We start from the raw sequence: 19308 nt of genomic DNA, 5'->3' as shown, positions 1-19308 counted from the left end.
GTAATTCAGTTCATCTCTATGGGTTCATTCTTTGTTACTGAATGTCTTACCCTCATTTCACTGCAGCAGTTCAATCACCAACTACATGTTTGTACTCACACAGGATCAGAGGCTACTGCTCCATCACTCTTCATAGACACACAGCTGGGCTCTGGAGATCCTGATCTCTGGGAGTGAACAACATCACCCTCCTCTCTGGTGTCATGGAAACTCATTTTAGAAGCGCCGTTCATTTCTTCTCCATAAAGATTACTGCCATGCAAAAAAAAAAGAAAGAAAAAAAAAGAAGATTGAATTAATTATTTGAAGTTATAGTCATTACTGAACTTAAGTTGTCATGAATTAAAATTAGCAATTCTTTGTGTGTGTGTGTGTGTATGAGTTCCCATGACATCATTTTAGAAGTGCCGTTTATTTCTTCTCCATAAACAGCAATTCTTTGTGTGTGTTTATGTATGTTTATGTTTATGCCTAGGGAATATATGGAATTCGTGAAGTTTGTTGGCAAAGTATGAAATGTCTGGTTTTTGTGATTATGTTGCATACTTTTCCTAGGCATTCTATACATTACCTAGGTATTATACAGAACGACAAGCCGGCTGGCCCTTTGGCATTGAATAGAATGCCTAGGAAATGTGTGAAATATAAACCATTTCATACTTTGCCTACAAACTTCATGCATTCTATATATTCCCTAGGCATTCTATACAATGCCGGATTTCACGCATTGCTGGTTATATATATATATATATATATATATATATATATATATAAAATATAATATATTACTGTTTTTATGGTGGTTATGATTTTGGTTGTCATAAGAGGTTTTGTTTTTTTTTCTCCACTCAGGACAAACTGCATGAAAATCACTGATGCTCATATGGTTGCGGCTTACATCATGTGAAAAGCAATTACAAGCAAAGTAGAGTACCTTACAAGCGACTTGCTCTGGGTCATCTTTAAACATTTTGAAAAAATAAAGGAATCGGTTTAAATTTGACCACCGTATATGCTCTCCCCTATTCCTAGATCATATACAACCTTATGACATTGCCTACTCTAGGCAGCACTATAGTGTACACATAAAAAACTACACTCAGAATGTAATGGCAATGCTATTCTCTGTTCTTCAATTATATCCTTGGCATATCCTTGGCTTCTTCAATTATATCCTTGGCAACACTCCATGTTTAGCACGAAGCTCATGAAATTGCTGCCGGCTCACCAGGCAGTACAGTTGTATCGTGTACCAACTGCTTTGAAATGACTATACTGTATGTTAAAATGACTCATAACGTGTGCATGGGCTCATGACCTCCTCAGTGTCTGAACTTGCAGCAGCTGTAAGTAACTAAGATTTCTTGAGTTTTATCAACTTAAACAAAACAAATAGAGCTCTAAGCAAAAAAAAAAAAAAAAATATTGCATGACTAGTTGAATACTACTTGCAATATATCAGTAAGGTTGTACACTTGACTCACTGAACAAATAGTATCATGGTGTTTAGTGTTTCCCAACCCTGTTCCTGGAGGCACACCAACAAAACACATTTTGCATGATTCGCTTATTTGATCACATTAGTTACCACATTGGTAACTGATAATTATAATAAAATTACATCAATAAAAAGAATGGAACTGACTAAGAATTAGTTGTGAGCATATATGCAGGTGCTCTCTGTGCTGGTTTAGCGCCTGATTCACTAAATGATAGTGCAAAGAAAAAATCTGGTTAACACTTTATTTCAATGGTCCACTTTAGACATTCTACTAACCATAAATAACTTACTAACTGCATGTCAACTACCTCTCATTATAGCATTAGTAGACTGTAGTAGACTGTTAGGTAAGGTTAGGTGTAAGAGTTCTACGTCAGAACGCCAGCTCCTATTGGCCAACGCTGTTCACATGATCAGCACGACCCCTGCATTTGATGCTGACGTAGGAGATGGCCAATAATGAGTCGGCATTCTGAAGTAGAACTCGGAAGCGCTGCACTGTTTATTATGTAAACAGTGTAGGACAGGGGTTTCCAAACCTTGTCCTGGAGAACCCCCAGCCCCACACATTTTGTATGTCTCCCTCATCTAACAAACCTGATTCAACTCATCAGCTCATTAGTAGAAACAGCAAGACCTGAAGTGGGTGTGTCAAATAAGGGAGACATACAAAATGTGCAGGGCTGGGGGTCCTCCAGGACAGGTTTGAAAACCCCTGGTGTAGGAGACTGACACGGAAGAGCAGAAATTGTGTGGGCAAATATTGCACATAAAAGAGTCTGTAGTGTGTGGCTGTTGTTACAACTGTTATGAAATACATGAAACAGTCTCTGGTGTATGGGTGTTATTTTGTTAAGTTTGTGAGTTTAACTAGCTGACAACAACAAGGCATGTCGGCATTGCAAGGCAACATGTTTGTGTGAACACAAGAGCTGAGTGAGTCTGTCTCTGGCTCAGTCAAAGTGCAAAGCAGATTGGAATTTAGCAGTTAATCACATGCACCAAGCACTGAACATTCTGAACACGTGTGATATATGTGAAGGGTTAAAATTCAGAAGAAAAGAGCTAACCGATTAGTTGAGTAGTGTTAACTGAGAGGTTTCATTCATAAGTCATTGACAGGCAATTTATAAATAAATCATTCCTGGCAAACCGACAGAGAATGTCAAGATGTTTGTTTTGGGAACCAAAAATTAGCTGAGTTTATTCCCTAAATAAAAGTATGCTCCCTGTATAAAGACAGGGATGCTCTTTAAGGTCTAGTGAAGTACTAATGGAGATGAATGTGTATTTCCGGTAAGAAAAATATGCATGGGAAGCAATCCCAGTTTACAGTGTTTAATAAAATAAGTTTTGTATATACAGGTCACACACTTAAAAGTGTATGTATTAAAAAAACAAACAAACCAAAAACAACTGCAAGTAAAGTAAATCAGTAGGAATTACACCAACTAAGTTATGCAGATAAGTATACAGGCTGATATGGATGTAACACTTATCAGCAATAACACTCAGAGTATCCCAAAACTTGATTGTTTTATGATCATATGGATAAAACGTACCTGTAATCTTATTTTTTTCTTCCTTCATCTTCTTTTGAGCTTCTTCCTTCTTCTTCTGGATTTTAATGGCAATTGTCATACAACTTTAGATGCATTACCGCCACCTGCTGGTTATGAGTGTGGGTCAGAATCTCATTATTATTAACCTAGCTCATTTTATCTCCTCAACTACATGTTTTCCTTTATATAACTTTAAGTATTAGATATTTAAAACAGTCATCATATAATTTTCTTTTAAATGCTTAACAGTCAGATTATGTCAAGCTGACAGCTGTCATATTACATGAGACCTAATTACCAAAAGCAAAGGTATTTTTTTTTATATTTAAACATTATGTTTCACCATAATTGACCTTTTCCAAAGACCCGCCCCCCCTTAATTACTGTCTGACAAGCCATGGTGCTCTCAAACCACACATCATACATCATAAAGAGGACACTGACAATGCACCAACATACAAGACAGAGCAGGTTACTTTGGTATAAAATAGCTTTCAAAGTCTCAACTCTCAAATTTTGTAATTTTTTTTAAGAAATTTAAAAAATAAATACCGTTTTGTGGCTTTACAATGTGTCGTGACAGATCACTGTAGCGTCTTAGTTCAAGCAGCACATGAACTGATCATCTCTTCCTACTAGTAATAAACATGAATTAACATTAGAAGGTATGTTGTTTCCACCGCAGAAAGACATCAATACACACCATTTTCAGTCCATGTCTGCAAAACAGACTTCAGGGTAGGAGATGGACTAAAAATGAACTCCCAAAACTTAATTTCCAGACTCTGGAAGATAAATTCTTCAAACAGTGGTACAAGAGAATGGTGCTGGTCCTTCCAGCTACAAAGCCTTCATGTATTTTACAACACTTCAGCTTGTGATTATTATTAAGTGGGGGTCATTTTTTAGGATTCTTTACCTAACCTAAGTCTCTGAGATCCTGACACCTTCTGGAGACTCCAGGAAGGTTGCAGTTCTAGAAAATGGTGGCACTGGAGACTAAAAGGTTCCTGATGGTTTCACGCTTAATTCTTCACCTTAATTCTTAATTCTTTTGCAGTTAACGTGTCTTTTCTTCTCCACCTGCTGACCCAATGAGCATTTCACTGTCCAATGGTCATGCCTTAACTACAATTTCTAATATTGCATTAGTATTGTATCCTTCTCATGGGCATTTAGTAATCTTTGACTTGAGTTAAATCTGTTTTTTGGACCTCATTTTATTTGTAAAAGAAAACTTACCTAATAATTATGCACACCTGAATATAAGGTGTTTTTTATTTTTATTTTTTAGAGGAAAAACATAGTGCCACCAGTCCAGAACAGATGAATGAACAAACTCCTAGCGGTGCGTAGGTCCCAAAAAAACAAAAAAATCAGAAGAAAAAAAAAGATGCGCACATGAAAAAAAACAACAACAACTCACACAAATGTATTGTTCAGGGGCCACAAATAAAGTGCAAGGTGTGCAATAATTATTAATAGTAAAAAAACACACGTATTCCACTAGCGGTGTCTCAGATGCATTCTCCGCGTCACATGCCATGACCACATTACTAATGAAACTCTATTGGCGACTTTATTTAGTTTCCTTTAATATATTCAAAAAAAGCTTTGTTTTATTTTTTTAATTAATCACTCAAATAGAGAAAAGAGTCTGTCCATCCTCTCCCTGTTCTCCTCTTTGTCTGTTTCTGAAACTTCACGTCGTCTTCTCTGATTATCTCCATCAGTTCAACCTCTCTGTCCCTCGTTCTCTCTGCTGCTGCTCCTCATCCTGGTCATCAGTAGCTTTTATATGACTAATTTACAAAGCCGAGAAAATTAATCAAACAATTAATTTTACACAATTGACCAAACATTTTGCAACACGTTACCTATTTATTGTTTCATATTTGTCTGTGGCACTAATAAAAGTTTGATTTTATTTAACAAATATTATTGTATAATAATTATGGTTATTGCTGTTGCACTTTAGAAAAATAATCCAAACATCAATTTAAAAAAAATATATATATATATTGTTACTGAAAAAGTAGTTACCAACCCCTCGTGTAAATTGTATAAATGTACTCAAACATGACTGTTTTGCGTCTTACACAGAATCTCACATATAAGATGTGCTACAAACTCTTTTAGAGCATCATTAGACAACATTTAAATATGCATTTCCCAAGGATTCAAATATGAATACATTATTTACTTCTTATAATTTCATTTTTACTATGTGTGTGTTTTTGCATGTAAATTTCTATGCACTTTGTGATTTTAGACAGCAGCTTGTGAATGGTACTTTTGTTTTCGTCTGATGCTGTGGCGTCATAAGTATGCGCCGCGACCCCTCGTCTGTTGTGATTCAGCTCATAGATCGCCTGAAGAAAGGTTTGTGTTTTAAGCATTTAACATGTTTGAGTCGAAACAAATCGTTCAGTCGATTTATATAATTATTAGAGTCGATCTAAAATGAACAATAGTATTTTTACTACTGTATCATCAAACATGAATGAACGTTATTTTGTGAGTAAAGCGCATCCACACATTAGTAACAGAAAAGGTGCTTCTAATTTCGCGTCGTATGTGGTCAATCAGATTATCGTGAACACGATTTCGGTTAATGGAGAAAGTTATGATGTGATAAACGGAGCTTTTTGATACTCCGAGTCAATCGAATCAAATGCTTCGCGTAATGATTCAGTGATTCGAAGAGCTCGATTCATCGTACGTTGATGAGGCATCAAAGCCACTAGAAGGCAAGCCTGCAACCAAAAAAGCTTAACGGCTGCGGAGGAAAGGAGACAAGAGGCCGTTTTTTGAATTAATGTCAATGGAGGAGATGCTTCACTAAACAGTTTTTGTGAGGAAATAGCTTGCTATTTAATGAATTGACTGTCCGCTAATCTTCAACATGTTTTACACTAAACAATATTTTTGTTGAGAACGTTATGTAGATTTTGCTACAAAGTAGGGACTAAGCAATACAGCTGTCACTAGTCGACACTGAAAACAATAGTAGATTTAACAAGGAAAAAATACAAAAGAATTTATTGTTCAAATTACTGTCGTTTATGTTACTGTGACACGCAAAGCGCAACATTTTAAATAACACATTAAAATGAAACGCTAGGGAAAATGATACCTTAAGAGGTGCTCTTAAGTTTACCTCAGATATCCCTTGCATTTTCTTTGTCAGTCGCAGCGAGCTCAGAAATGACTACTCGAAAAGCAAGCAAGGTGTGGCCTAATTTTGAATTAGAAGAAAAAAAAAATCAGACAAGTTTTATGTATGCTGCGACATGCTAAACTGGCATAAACTGGTCAAAAAAGTGTAAATGCAATGAGAACACAAACACGTGTGATTTAAAACTTTTACAAACCGACTGCAAAAGTTTTCTTAAAAATCGAATCTATTAAATATAATATACAAATCATTAAATACCAACTTTAAACTCATAAAATATGTAGATTATGTATAATTTGTTTTCTTTTGCTAATTTGTACTGCTGGGGGTGGTAATCACTCTGATTGAGATGCACCCTGAGATTTAGTTTCTGTTAAAGGGATAGTTCACCCAAAAATGAAAATTTGATGTTTATCTGCTTACTCCCAGGGCATCCAAGATGTAGGTGACTTTGTTTCTTCAGTAGAGCACAAATGATAATTTTTAACTCCAATTGTTGCGGTCTGTCAGTCGTATAATGCATGTCAATGGGAACTCCATCTATAAGAGTAAAAAAAAACATGCACAGACAAATCCAAATTAAACCCTGCGGCTCGTGACGACACATTGATGTCCTAAGACACGGAACGATCGGTTTATGTGAGAAACCGAATAGTATTTATATCATCTTTTACCTCTAATACACCACTATGTCCAACTGCCTTGAGCATCCGGCGTGTGAGGTCTGAAGATGGAAGTGATCTCTCCCGAGTGCGAGTGAAAAAAAATCATCATTTGTGTTCTGCTGAAGAAACAAAGTCACCTACATCTTGGATGCCCTGGGGGTAAGCAGATAAACATCAAATTTTCATTTTTGGGTGAACTAACCCTTTAAATATTCTCATTTGAAGTATGACACAGAAAAACACCTGGTGAAGTGATTGAGATCCACGCGACGCACTATTATAAAGATGGCGTTTATTAAAGAGGAGAGTGAAGACATGAAGATTGAAGAAGTATTCAGTGTGAAACAAGAAGATACTGAGGAAGAAACAGGTTTGTTTTATTCTCAAAGCTGATCATTTGATCCTTGTTAAAATGTCGACCTCTACAGAACTTAATATTTTTGAAGAATGTCTTATGAGTGTCCTAATTAAAATGGTTTTATTTGACATGGAGCGGGTCGCCACATATGGACAGACATGTTGAGATCACAATGCTGCCTTAAAGCGAAATATGAGAAGATCCCACTTCCACATTGAACGTTTGTATTATGACATGAAGTCACACATTAAATTAGAAAAAATACAGAAGTAAAAATTATTTTGAGTAACATTAAACCCAAAATCAACCAATCATTTATATCACTTAATTATGCAACCGTATCTATCAAAAATAATTTATTTAGCATGAAGAAATTAGATCTGTGAACATAAACAGAAGCACAACCGAACCTGCTTGAAGCATGAGAACAAACCTTGTTGGTTTTTGCATAAACTCAACTGTGCTGCATAACATGAGGATATCTCGCACATCAACCGAACACGCTAGAGCAGTGGTTTTCAACCTGTGGGCCACACTGGCCAATAACTGATTAACCAACCGAAAATGGATACTGAATGAAATCAAACAAAATACACCATTGGTCTGTTTCACAGATATGGCTTAAGCCATTGCCAATGTTTTGTCTCAAGATGCACACCAGTAATGTTTTTTTTTTCTAAGGCACGTTTCTAAAAGCTACTTAAATGTCCTAATTGAGTTGAGGCCTAATCTTGGCTTAATCTAAGCCCTGTTTGTGAAACTGGGCTGAAGCAGACTAGTGGTTAGAACTTTATTCAGACTAGAACTTTATTGTGGAAAAAAACCCAGTGCTGAACCATGTAAATTTCCTGCACTTATTAAATGAAATAAATATTATTATTAAAAGCCCGCTGAAGTGTGTTGATGTAATTTCCACTGAAACAGGAAGACAGGGCGGGGGCGAGGGAAATTACTTTACAAATTACAGACATGACCGATTCGCACGGGATTAAGATCACAGACATCCTCTGTGATTATTACAAATGACTACAGGTCCCCAGATAATACTAATCCCATGCAAATAGTGTTATAGTCGTGTGTTTATTTGTCATGTTTAATCAATCAAAGCATTTCAATCTTCTGTTTATTCAGCTACAGTGATTTTCTGGAACGACGTGAGTTATCTTTCTTCTGCGGGGCATATTTGGAGTTTCTGCGCAAGAGCGCCCTCTGGCTTTCAGATGGAGCAACATTTAGCTGTGCTTCACTGACGAGCTTCACACACACACAAAAAATCGCAGCCATTTGCTAAACTGCATGACAAGTGCTTCAATCTTTTTCTAACTGTTGTTGACACGCTGTTTGTTTCAGTGAAATCACAAAATAAACTGCACACAAACATGTCCCTGCTTTTGATACACAATAACTGATGAACGCATTTGGTTTTAATGAGGAAAAAAACTATACATAAGCAGATTAGAAACCAGAACCTCTGACATGCTTGGCAAAAGTTTTACCACCAGACCTTTAGAAAACACATTTACAGCGAATCTGTGGTGAAGAATCGGTACAAATGAATGATTCTGATGTCAGGATGGAACTATCGCATTAAAAATATTTCTATGAGTTCTGTCAATAAATTTAACTCATTGCTTTCATATTTTGGACTGCAGCTTTTCTATACATAGTATGCTTTATTAATAAATTGTGTGCAGAGTTTGGTCTTTTAATATCACTGTCTTGCATTAAGTAACGTTAAGCCCGTGTAGTGTAAATGTAGATATCGGATATGGGTCATTTTAAAAGATGTAAGAAGGTCGTCAGTGTTTTAATGTCTTGCTTTGTTCCATAAAACTGATGTTAACTTGTATTTGTCTTCGTTTACCTTAGACCTGATGCTGCTGAAAGAAGAGAGTCAAGATCTGAATGAAATGGAAGAGAAAAATCACGATTTCACAACTGGAGAAAAATCTTTTAGTTGTTCATGGACTAAAAACACTTCCACTCAAAAAACAGGAATTAGAAATTCTGAGGTCCACAAGAGAAATAACAAAGGAGAAAACAGTTTCATGTGTTCTCACTGTAGTGAGAGTTTCAGTCATAAACTAAGCCTCAAGACTCACATGAGAATTCACACTGGAGAGAAGCCTTACACCTGCAAAGTATGTGGGAAGAGCTTCGCGCAAAAAGCAAATGTTAAGATTCACATGAGAGTTCACACTGGAGAGAAGCTGTTAGCCTGCCCTCACTGTGCAAAGAGTTTCACACATAAAGGAAACCTTGAAGTTCACCTGAGAATTCACACTGGAGAGAAGCCTTTTACGTGCACTCAGTGTGGAAAGAGTTTCACAACTAAAGGAAACCTTGCGGTTCATATGAGAATTCACACTGGAGCAAAGCCTTTCTCCTGCAAACTGTGTGGGAAGAGCTTCTCAGAACAAGGAAATCTTACACAACATATGAGAATTCACACTGGAGAGAAGCCTTACACCTGCACCCAATGCGGAATGAGTTTTACACATAAGGTGTCCCTTGATATCCACTTGATAAGTCATACTGGAGAGAACCCTTACACCTGCAAAGTGTGTGGTAAGAGCTGCTCACTAAAAGGAAGTCTTAAGATTCACATGAGAACTCACACAGGAGAGAAGCCTTTCACCTGCAAACTCTGTGGGAAGAGCTTCTCAGAACAAAGAAATCTTACACAACATATGAGAATTCACAATGGAGAGAAGGGTTTCATGTGCTCTCAGTGTAGTAAGAGTTTCAGTACTAAAGTATGCCTCAAGACTCACATGAGAATTCACACCGGAGAGAAGCCTTACACCTGCACCCAGTGCGGAATGAGTTTTATGTATAAGGTGTCCCTTGATAGCCACTTGAGAAGTCACACTGGAGAGAACCCTTACACCTGCAAACTGTGTGGGAAGAGCTTCGCACAAAAAGCAAATGTTAAGACTCACATGAGACTTCACGCTGGAGAGAAGCTGTTCGCCTGCCCTCACTGTGCAAAGAGTTTCACACTTAAAGGAACCCTTGAGGTTCACATGAGAATTCACACTGGAGAGAAGCCTTACACGTGCACTCAGTGTGAAAAGAGTTTCACAAATAAAGGAAGCCTTCAGACTCACATGAGAGTTCACACTGGAGAGAAGCCTTTCACATGCTCTCACTGTGGAAAGAGTTTTGGGCAGAAAGGAGCCCTTGATGTTCACCAGAGACTTCACACTGGAGAAAAGCCTTTCACATGCTCTCACTGTGGAAAGAGTTTCAGGCAGAAAGGAGCCCTTGAGGTTCACCAGAGACTTCACACTGGAGAAAAGCCTTTTACTTGCTCTCACTGTGGAAAGAGTTTCAGTCAGAAAATAACCCTTGAGGTTCACATGAGACTTCACACTGGAGAGAAGCCTTTCAGGTGTGTTCAGTGTGAAGAGAGTTTCACATATCACGCAGACCTGAAACGACATTTGCAGACTCATTCTGGAAAGACATAGGTTGTTTGCATTACTGTGGCGCGAAATGCAGCTGGAGGGCAGGAAGTGATTTCTTTTATATAAAGGAATCCTTTCACAAAGTCAAAATTCCTATGTTTTGCGTTGTTTGTGGTCAAAATCTATTTTTTCTGCTCAAATATAAGTCCTATGCAAGTCCTGGTAGGCAAGTAGATCCACAATGTGGACTTCACGTTCCAGCTAAGAAACAAACAGCGACCTGCTTCCTGGTTTAGGTTTCAGGCCTCAAAGTTAGGCCACACTACTCCTTATAAAACTTTTTTTTTTTTTTAATTTTATTTTTATAAAACTTTTCAGAACAAAGACAAACAATAACAAACAGTGAACAAAGCTTCATGGGTATTTACATGGAAGTTCTTTCAAAATTTATTTATTTTTTTATTTTTTTTTTATTCATATATGTGCTTATAGACAAACATACTTAGACATGCATACATACACAAATACCCTCATGTCCATAGCCATACTTTCAAGCAGCTTGATTATTCTCTTAGGGTGGTTACATGTATGCATATAAGTATTCCTATTACACATTTATCTCCCTTCTCTCTGTTTTGATATATGTGTAGTCCATTTTCCCCAGTGTTTTTCAAAAGTCTCTTCTTGTAATCTCAACTTAAATGTCAGTCTTTCCATTTTATAAATTTCTGTGACAATTTGTTCCCACTGGGTTCTCGTTGGGGGAAGATGTTGGAGCCATAAACGAGTAATCGCTTTTTTTTTTCTTGCTGCTACTAGTATCCTCAGTAAATATTTATTCCTATTATCAACTGAATTTGGTATATTACCAAGAAATATACTATAACCTGTTTCCCCAATCTCAATCTCTAAGATTTCCTCTATACTTGAGTGTATTTCTGATCAATATAGTTTCAAAACTGGGCAAGCTCAGAAAATATGTACATGATCAGCCACTTGTGTACCACACTGCCTCCAGCAGGAGCCTAGATTTGCTACTCCTTTTTGTTTGGCTTTTACTTTGGGCGTGACAAAGAAACGTATAGTGTTTTTCCAACAAAATTCTCTTAAAGCCCTGGAAAGTTACACTCTGTAAATGCCACAAATTTAGCCATTCTTCTTCCGGGATCCTTTCCCCACTTTTCTTTAATATAATTAGTTGAGTGACCTTTAATAATTTGGATACAAGTATGCTTAGAAATTCGATGGATATGGCTCATGTGGCATTCTTCAAAATCTGTAGAGATATTTTTTAATAAGGATCAAATGACTGAGTTCAGCTTTGAGAATAAAACCAACCTGTTTGATCCTCAGTATCTTCTTGTTTCACTCTGAATACTTCTTCATGTCTTCACTCTCCTCTTTAATAAACGCCATCTTTATTATAATGAGTCACGTGGATCTATTGCTTCACCAGGAGTTTTTCTGTGTGTTTGGACAATCTGTCCTGTTTAAGATTAAGATAATTAACAGAAAGGAAAATAAATCCAAAGTAAATCTCTGGGTGCGTCTCAGTCAGCTCAGTAGTTCAGTAGTCAGTGCAGAGTGAGATGGCCTTTAATGAGCTGATTAGCTGAAAAATAAAAATCACTCAAAATTAATAAAACAACACAAATTATGCACAATTCATATTTAGTATGAGTTTATAGTTGATAATGATTTAGATTATATTTAATAGATTTCACTTTCACAAAAAAAAAAAATTGCAGTCTGTTTGTAAAAGTTGTCATTACATATTTGTGTTCTCATTGCCTTTAAAACTGTTTTGTTCAGCAGGTCTTTGAGTGATTCGAGCGATTCGAATCACTGAATCGAAGCATTGATTCAATGGACTCGGATTCTCAAAAATCTTTCTCCATCACCACTCTCCAGCGACTGAATTTTGTGTTTACCATAAACTGATTCACAATATATGAAGCGAAATAATACTGTTACTCTTTTCTGTTACTCGTGTGGATTCGCTTTACTCACAAAAATTAACATTCATTAATGTTAATGCAATACAATTGCACATTGAATGCAAAATAATTCATTTTAAATCACCTCTAAAATTCTAAAATTAACTTGAACGATGGCTAAATATGTTATTTGAGGTCGCTACAACCCGCGGCAACAGTGTAAAAGTAGCCCAAAAAGTAGCTTGGCAACACTACCTATAACATGGATAGGTGAAACGCCACCTCTGCAGAAGAAATCAACGCCTACTTCATCATTGCAATGTTAGCCCCGCCAACTGGCATGTTGGTGAGATGGCAGGAGAGAAGAGCAATACAGGACAAAAATAACATACCCTTTCAAAAGATCCTAATGCTAGGGATATGGTTATTTGTTTTCAACAATGTTAATGTCTCAGTTGAACATTATTTGTATTCGGTACATTTCACTGGATTCTTTGGTCAATCAATCGCAAACAGACTTGACAGTAATGCAACAACATGTAAGTAAATGTTAATTCTAATTCCTGATCTGATATGTAATGATTCATGTACAGTCAGATGTTCTTTGTCTATGTGTGAGTAAATCAAACTAGTAACTAAATGGTTAACCTCACTTGTCTCTCTTAGTAGGATTAAAATAATGTGTTATTTACACTGTGATTACAAAATGTAATTATATCTAGACAGCTGATTGGTTGGGGACAGGATCATCAGTAGTGTAGCTTGCAAACCGTCAGAAATAGCCTATACATTTCTAAATATAATAAGAGTAGTCTTATTGTTTTAAGTTGTTTCTCAAAATCTCTAATCTTTTTGTTTATACAAATTTCAGTAGAAAAATGTAAAAATAAAAATACTTGAGGGACACTTACAAGAGAGAGAAAAATGAAGAGACGTTCTTTGGAGCTGATGGCCTCCCAGTAGTTTGTGTCTCTCCTTGTAGTAGTAGGTCCAATTTTCCAGGACAACACTTCAAACTGTGTCCTGCTCACCCAATAGTACTCCTTGAACCGACTACTGTTCTTGGACCAAAAGATGGTACTCGCCGAGATTTTTTCTCGGCCCCAAAATCTCAAAAAATAAATTATATATAAATATATCCATGAAAATACTTCTTAAATATATATGTGTTTATAAATACGAAATAAGTATGCATAGTACACCCACATATATTATGTAAACACAAACTTATTTTGGATGTGATTAATCGTGATTAATCATTAAACAGCTCTACTTATGTAGTGATAAACTTATTTGTTTATCACTATATAAGTAGTATTAAACATAATCCAAATGTTCTCCCCCCATTTGGATTGAAGGTGTTAAACGAAAGCTGAAGAAGGTTACAGATCCTGATGTCAACCAAGTAGTTGTTGTTTCTGAGGAGGAGGACTGCATGCAGAGTTCTCCTGTATGCCTTCACAAGGACTAGTACTATTATGCATGTGAGAGATGAAACAAAGCAGCTGGAAGTTGCAAAGGAAAACCAACTCAAACCAGGGCTAACTCTTGCAGGGCTTATGTGTCTTTCAAGATAATCAAGTATGCTAGAGTTACAGGTGCTGTTGTGCACAAAATGCTAAAACACAGTGGACATGATGTCAACGTGTAGGAAGAGGGTATAAAAAAATCGTGTTGACCCAGAACTTCTGGCTTTTATTGACATGTGGCTTCAGCAATTACTCTGAAGAGTGTTGATTGGGTAGAAAGGCATGAACATATCGACAAACACAATCGTCAATATTATGTTATACCAGAGGATATCAGAATAATCAAGAAGAGTATCAATCAGCATATAGTACAACAAAAATACTTGGTATACTGGACTTGGTGACTGCGAAATGCAGCCTAAGCTCCTCCCACTGGTCCAAAATGCATGAAACCGTGGGTTCACTGGATACCCAACGTGTGGCATACACTTTGTTATCTGTAAAGGTTTCTCCCCACAGTTAATGGTCTCATGTATGGCCCTGTAGGCCTTCCTGCACTTTGGAGACACTGAAAACCAGTTATAAGTCTCTCGTACGAAGTACTCCCACATCTGCGACCAACTTTTTCATAAAGTATGGTGCTAGACCACCATTAATCATTTCTGTGTATTTTGAAGTGGATAGCAGCAGTGGAGTCTGAGAAAGCAGCTCTACATGCTTCTCCAATGAGATCATATGCCAGCATGGACATAAATTCAGCGATAGCTAATGCCATGGTGGCCTCAGCCTTTTTTTGCAGTCAATTTTTAACCATAAATGGCAGGCTGTTTTGGGTGGAACTGTTATAAGGCTTTGCCTTTTGAGTATGTTTTTGAGTTGTCGTGTGGTGTTTTTACGTAACTAAGTTTGACGTAGAAAGCAGCCTTACAATACAGGCACTATGCCTGTGTATCATCTCCAATAAACGGCTTCAACCAGCCTTTGAATTCAGGGTTTGATTCCCACTCCTTTCTGAGTTTAGACTGAGACATGATGAGCTAGCCACATGTCACAGAGAGGCACACACACAGTAAGTGACTGAGGCTGTGTGAGTCAAATGCAGTGATTTATTTTAGATAAAGAACAATTTACATTTACATTCTTACATTCAGGGCGGTGTCATGACCCCAACCTGTGTGCCCTTGACTTATGTGTAGACTTTTGTTACTTCCTGTCCTAGTGCCATGTTTGTTGGTCATTGTAGGCAGCTGTTATCTGTTCGTCCAAGGCCTACGAAGAGGGCTGGAGGGAAAATGGTCTCAGTTGGCTGTTGAGGTAAATCAGAAGCTTCAGTGGCAGCTAGATTCCAGGACAGAGAGTTACGCCGGTTATGGAGCAATGAGGTTATGGGAGAGGCAATCAGACTGAAGTTGGCGATAAATTTGTGATAAAAATTGGCAAAGCCTAGAAACGGTTGCAGTTCTTTTATGGTAGTGGGTTGTGGCCAGTTTCTAACAATGTGAACCTTTCCCTGGTCCATCTGGATTCCACATCTGTTGATGATGTAACCCAGGAAGTGGATGGATGGGAGATGAAACTCGCATTTCTCCAACTTGAGGTAGAGTTGGTAGTCTCTGAGACGTTGAAGGACCTGCACGATGTTTGGCCATGTTCCAGGAGTAGATGAGGATATCATTGATGTAGATCAGTGGTTCCCAAGCACGTTCCTGGAGGCCCCCCAACACTGCACATTTACCATGTCTCCTTTGTCTGACACACCCATTTCTGGTCTTGTAGTCTCTGCTAATGAGCTGATGACCTGATTCAGGTGTGCTTGATCAAATGGAGACATGGAATTCCAGGAATGTGGTTGGGAACCACTGATGAAGATAATGACAAATCTCTGGAGCATGTCCCAGAACATCTCATCCATGAATCCATGGAAGACTGTTCCAGGGTCATGGGAACCAAGGGGAGGGGATAGTGGTACTTAATGGTTTGATCATTCAGGGCTCTGTAATTGATGCACGGCCACAAGCCTCCATCCTTTTTGCCACGAAGATGAAGCTGGAAGTGGCAGGGGAAGTAGATGGTTGGATGAAGCCTTGTTTGAGCGCCTCCTTGATGTATTCATCCATGGCCTGTGTCTCCGGGATTGATAGTGGATAGATTCTACCTTTGGGTAGTATGGCACCAGGCACCAGCTTGATGGTGCAGTCCCAGGGCCAATGAGATGGAAGTTTTGTTGCCAGTTGCTTGCTATTGAGGGGCAGCCCTAAATATTATTATATTCCGTATATTGCTAATCAATATATTGTTACTTCCCAAGTGACAGAGGTGTATAAAGATTTCTCTACAGCTGAGGCGCCGATGATCTGCAGCATGGACATCAGCTGTGAAATTCCCCTGGTTGACTCTGCCCTTGGCAAGGTTCAGCAGTAAAGAGAAACCTGCCCTTCCATGCTGTCCCACCACGTCCATCTGTGCCTCTTCAGAATTACCACCTACAGCCATCCAGTTGCATGTTTATCTGAACTGAACCACAACAGCTACACCATAGGGGTCTGGATGTCACCTGAGACATGGTGCACAAATTTGAATGTGCTACCAGAGATTAAAGTTCATGTACTGAATGGCATTAGCTAAGGAGGTGTAGATTGACTGCCTCATGTTTCAGAAATATCTGCCAGGTTCGAGAAAACTCTGAAGAAGGTCTGGCTAACCGGGCACTGCAAGGGACCCGTCAGACGGTGGCTATGAAGAGGGGGCTCGAATTAGAGGCAGATGCTATTTGGGGATATTGCCAAATGAAAAGGTACCACTACCCCTGTGGATTCGTAATTAACTCTGACGCTCCTTGGCTGGGGCAACACCAGACAGTTTAATCTTTGACCTTTCAGAGCCATGTCAGTTTGGGCTGATTGGTAATGATTGGTAATGGCATGTTTGTGGCTGCTAAGTTTCAGCTGAAGAAGCATGCAACATCCGGTAGGTCAAGGGTTCCCAACCACAGTCCTGGAGTCCGCCCCAACACCACATGTTTTCCATGTCTTCTTAATCAAACACACCTGATTCAGATCATCAGCTCATTAGTAGAGACTCCAAGACCTGAAATGGGTGTGTCAGATAAAGGAGAGATGCAAAATGAAGATTATTGCGAGTATCACGTTGTGTACTCCAGTATTATTAACTGTCAGAACTCCCCTGTACTTGTCAGTTTGTTAGGAACACTTACAAATCTAATGTAGTTGTAACGCAGACTCAGACGTGCTTGAGTCGAGATCTATATGCGGTTTATTGTACAGACGTGATAGCAAGAAAACAAACAGGCAGGAGTCGAATCACCAGTAATAACAGCAAAACAGGCAAAGCAGTTAATGTAGTCATCCAGGTAGTAGGTCAGAGCAGGCAGCAATCAAATACAGTGTAATCCACAGACAGGCAGGGTCAAAAGGCAGGCAGCAGGAATCAGAAATAAATCAGGGGGCGCATTACAGAAAGATCTTAACTTTAGAATTCTATCTTACCTGTTTGGTAATCATGGCAATTTCAGTTAGGACCTAATTTAGGACAAAAGTTTTTACAAAATGACATTTCTTAAATGCATAATCTTATCTTAACTATTGATAGGAAACTGGTATTACAGAAGTATTCTAACTCAACAAAAAATCCTAAAAGCTGTCTTAACTTTAGGACAACCCCACTGGTGACCTAACTTCAAACCTTTTTGAAATCCAACGGTAAAAATCACAGTACAAAAGCCTTTTTCGAGAATGCTGTTACATTTATTAATTATACAAGACAAAGAGCAGCGACGGTTGATGGTGGAGAGACTTTTGGAGGACCCAGGATGTGCTGCGCATTGATGATAAAATATTTCCTTATCTTCGCGGGTGAGCGAAGGTGATAATTTGCGAATAAAACAGGCTTTACCTTTTCAATGGAACTTATCAAAATTTCAATATCTGCCACACTGAAATTAAAAGCATGCCGTTGTTTCTCCATTTTGATTTTAGGTTTACCTCAGAAGCAGTAGGGCCTATATGTGTTGTTGGTTCAGAGTTGATTACCGAACTACCGAACTTTAAGATTTCCTAACTACAGATAAGATGAGATTTTGTAACATAGGATAAGAATCCTAAATCAAGTTAAGATTTGCTTCTGTAATACGAATTTGTGAAAAACTTCTCATATCTTAAGTTAAGACCTAAGATAGAAATTTTCTGTAATACGCCCCCAGAAAAGCAAGAATCAAAATCAGGCAAGACAGATCACAGTGAATAAACACTCAGAATTGTAGCCACGGCAAAATAAGACCTGAACTGAGAACTGAGTGTGGTTTGCTCAGGGCTGAAATATTCTGTGAAATTGAGTTCAGGGGAAATAGACCTCTGGTGGTGAATGGAGGGATTTTCAGGATCAGTAACCATGACAGCATTTTCATACAACAGCAGCTCTGCAACAGATTACAATATAATAATTGCATGAATGAAGATTAATACCTATTAAGAACACATCTCAGTAAACGCTTTATGATCACATGAATAGGGTTGAATTTATTACGTATCTTGTTCTATTCGAGGACCTTATGTGTGTTGCACACAAGGCCCTTTAGTCCACCAGTTGTACTCTCGCTGATGCAACCACTGTTACGAGCAACATCAGGAAGCATGTGGTATCTCGAAGAGAAGAAGATGCATGGAAGCATGTGTGGCACACAGTGAAAAATTCTGCCAAACAAGCAATGTGTTCAGTATCCAGTATTGTTAAAGCATTTGGTAACATAAACAGATTGTGAGTGATTATGACAGTAAAGGTAGCAAATTCAAATTTAGCTAATTAATAAAACAATAACTATAATTTTATAAACTATAAGTTTTTTTTCTAACAATCATAAGTTATGTTATTTTATTTAAGCTAATTAAATGTTATTTTATTTAAGCTAATGAAATGTTTTTAATTAGTTTCAGTTTTTGTTAAAACCATATCAAATAACAACATAGATATTTAATCGTGCCTCCTGCCGTTTATTTGTGACATTTGGAGACATATTTATGTATTCCCACGTTAACATTATATAGAAAGAATGGTCATTAATTTTCCACAGGCGAGTCTGCGCATATATATATAATATATATATATATATACACACACAATTACAAAATTAAAGAATTAATTTTGTTCAGTTAATAAAAATGCAACATTACCAATTGATTTTTGCATATTTGTTTTTGAATAATATGCTTGGT

The 19308-nt window shown here is 37.7% G+C and overlaps 3 protein-coding genes across 6 annotated transcripts in view; 2 read left to right on the top strand and 1 right to left on the bottom strand.

Moving 5' to 3' along the window:
* The window catches only part of LOC127510582 (NACHT, LRR and PYD domains-containing protein 3-like), a 30647-nt gene extending 27495 nt beyond the window's left edge, over positions 1–3152 (bottom strand). Inside the window, exons 1-2 of the mRNA XM_051890246.1 lie at positions 3064–3152; positions 100–252 (exon numbers count right to left, since the gene is read on the bottom strand). Coding sequence (XP_051746206.1) covers positions 100–233 — 134 coding nt within the window. The 5' untranslated portion in view covers positions 234–252; positions 3064–3152. The remainder of the gene's footprint in view (positions 1–99; positions 253–3063) is intronic.
* The window catches only part of LOC127510665 (gastrula zinc finger protein XlCGF8.2DB-like), a 242149-nt gene that overhangs the window by 186237 nt on the left and 36604 nt on the right, over positions 1–19308 (top strand). The gene's annotated exons all lie outside the window — the stretch shown is intronic.
* On the top strand, positions 5356–12101 carry LOC127510613 (gastrula zinc finger protein XlCGF57.1-like). The gene is made up of 3 exons (XM_051890409.1): positions 5356–5445; positions 7132–7276; positions 9134–12101. The coding sequence occupies exons 2-3, from the start codon at positions 7192–7194 to the stop codon at positions 10735–10737; spliced, it is 1689 nt and encodes a 562-aa protein (XP_051746369.1). The 5' UTR covers positions 5356–5445; positions 7132–7191; the 3' UTR covers positions 10738–12101.

This window comes from Ctenopharyngodon idella, chromosome 4 (assembly GCF_019924925.1).
Source record: "Ctenopharyngodon idella isolate HZGC_01 chromosome 4, HZGC01, whole genome shotgun sequence".
NCBI lineage: Eukaryota > Metazoa > Chordata > Actinopteri > Cypriniformes > Xenocyprididae > Ctenopharyngodon > Ctenopharyngodon idella.
This window is presented reverse-complemented; position numbering and strand designations above follow the sequence as displayed.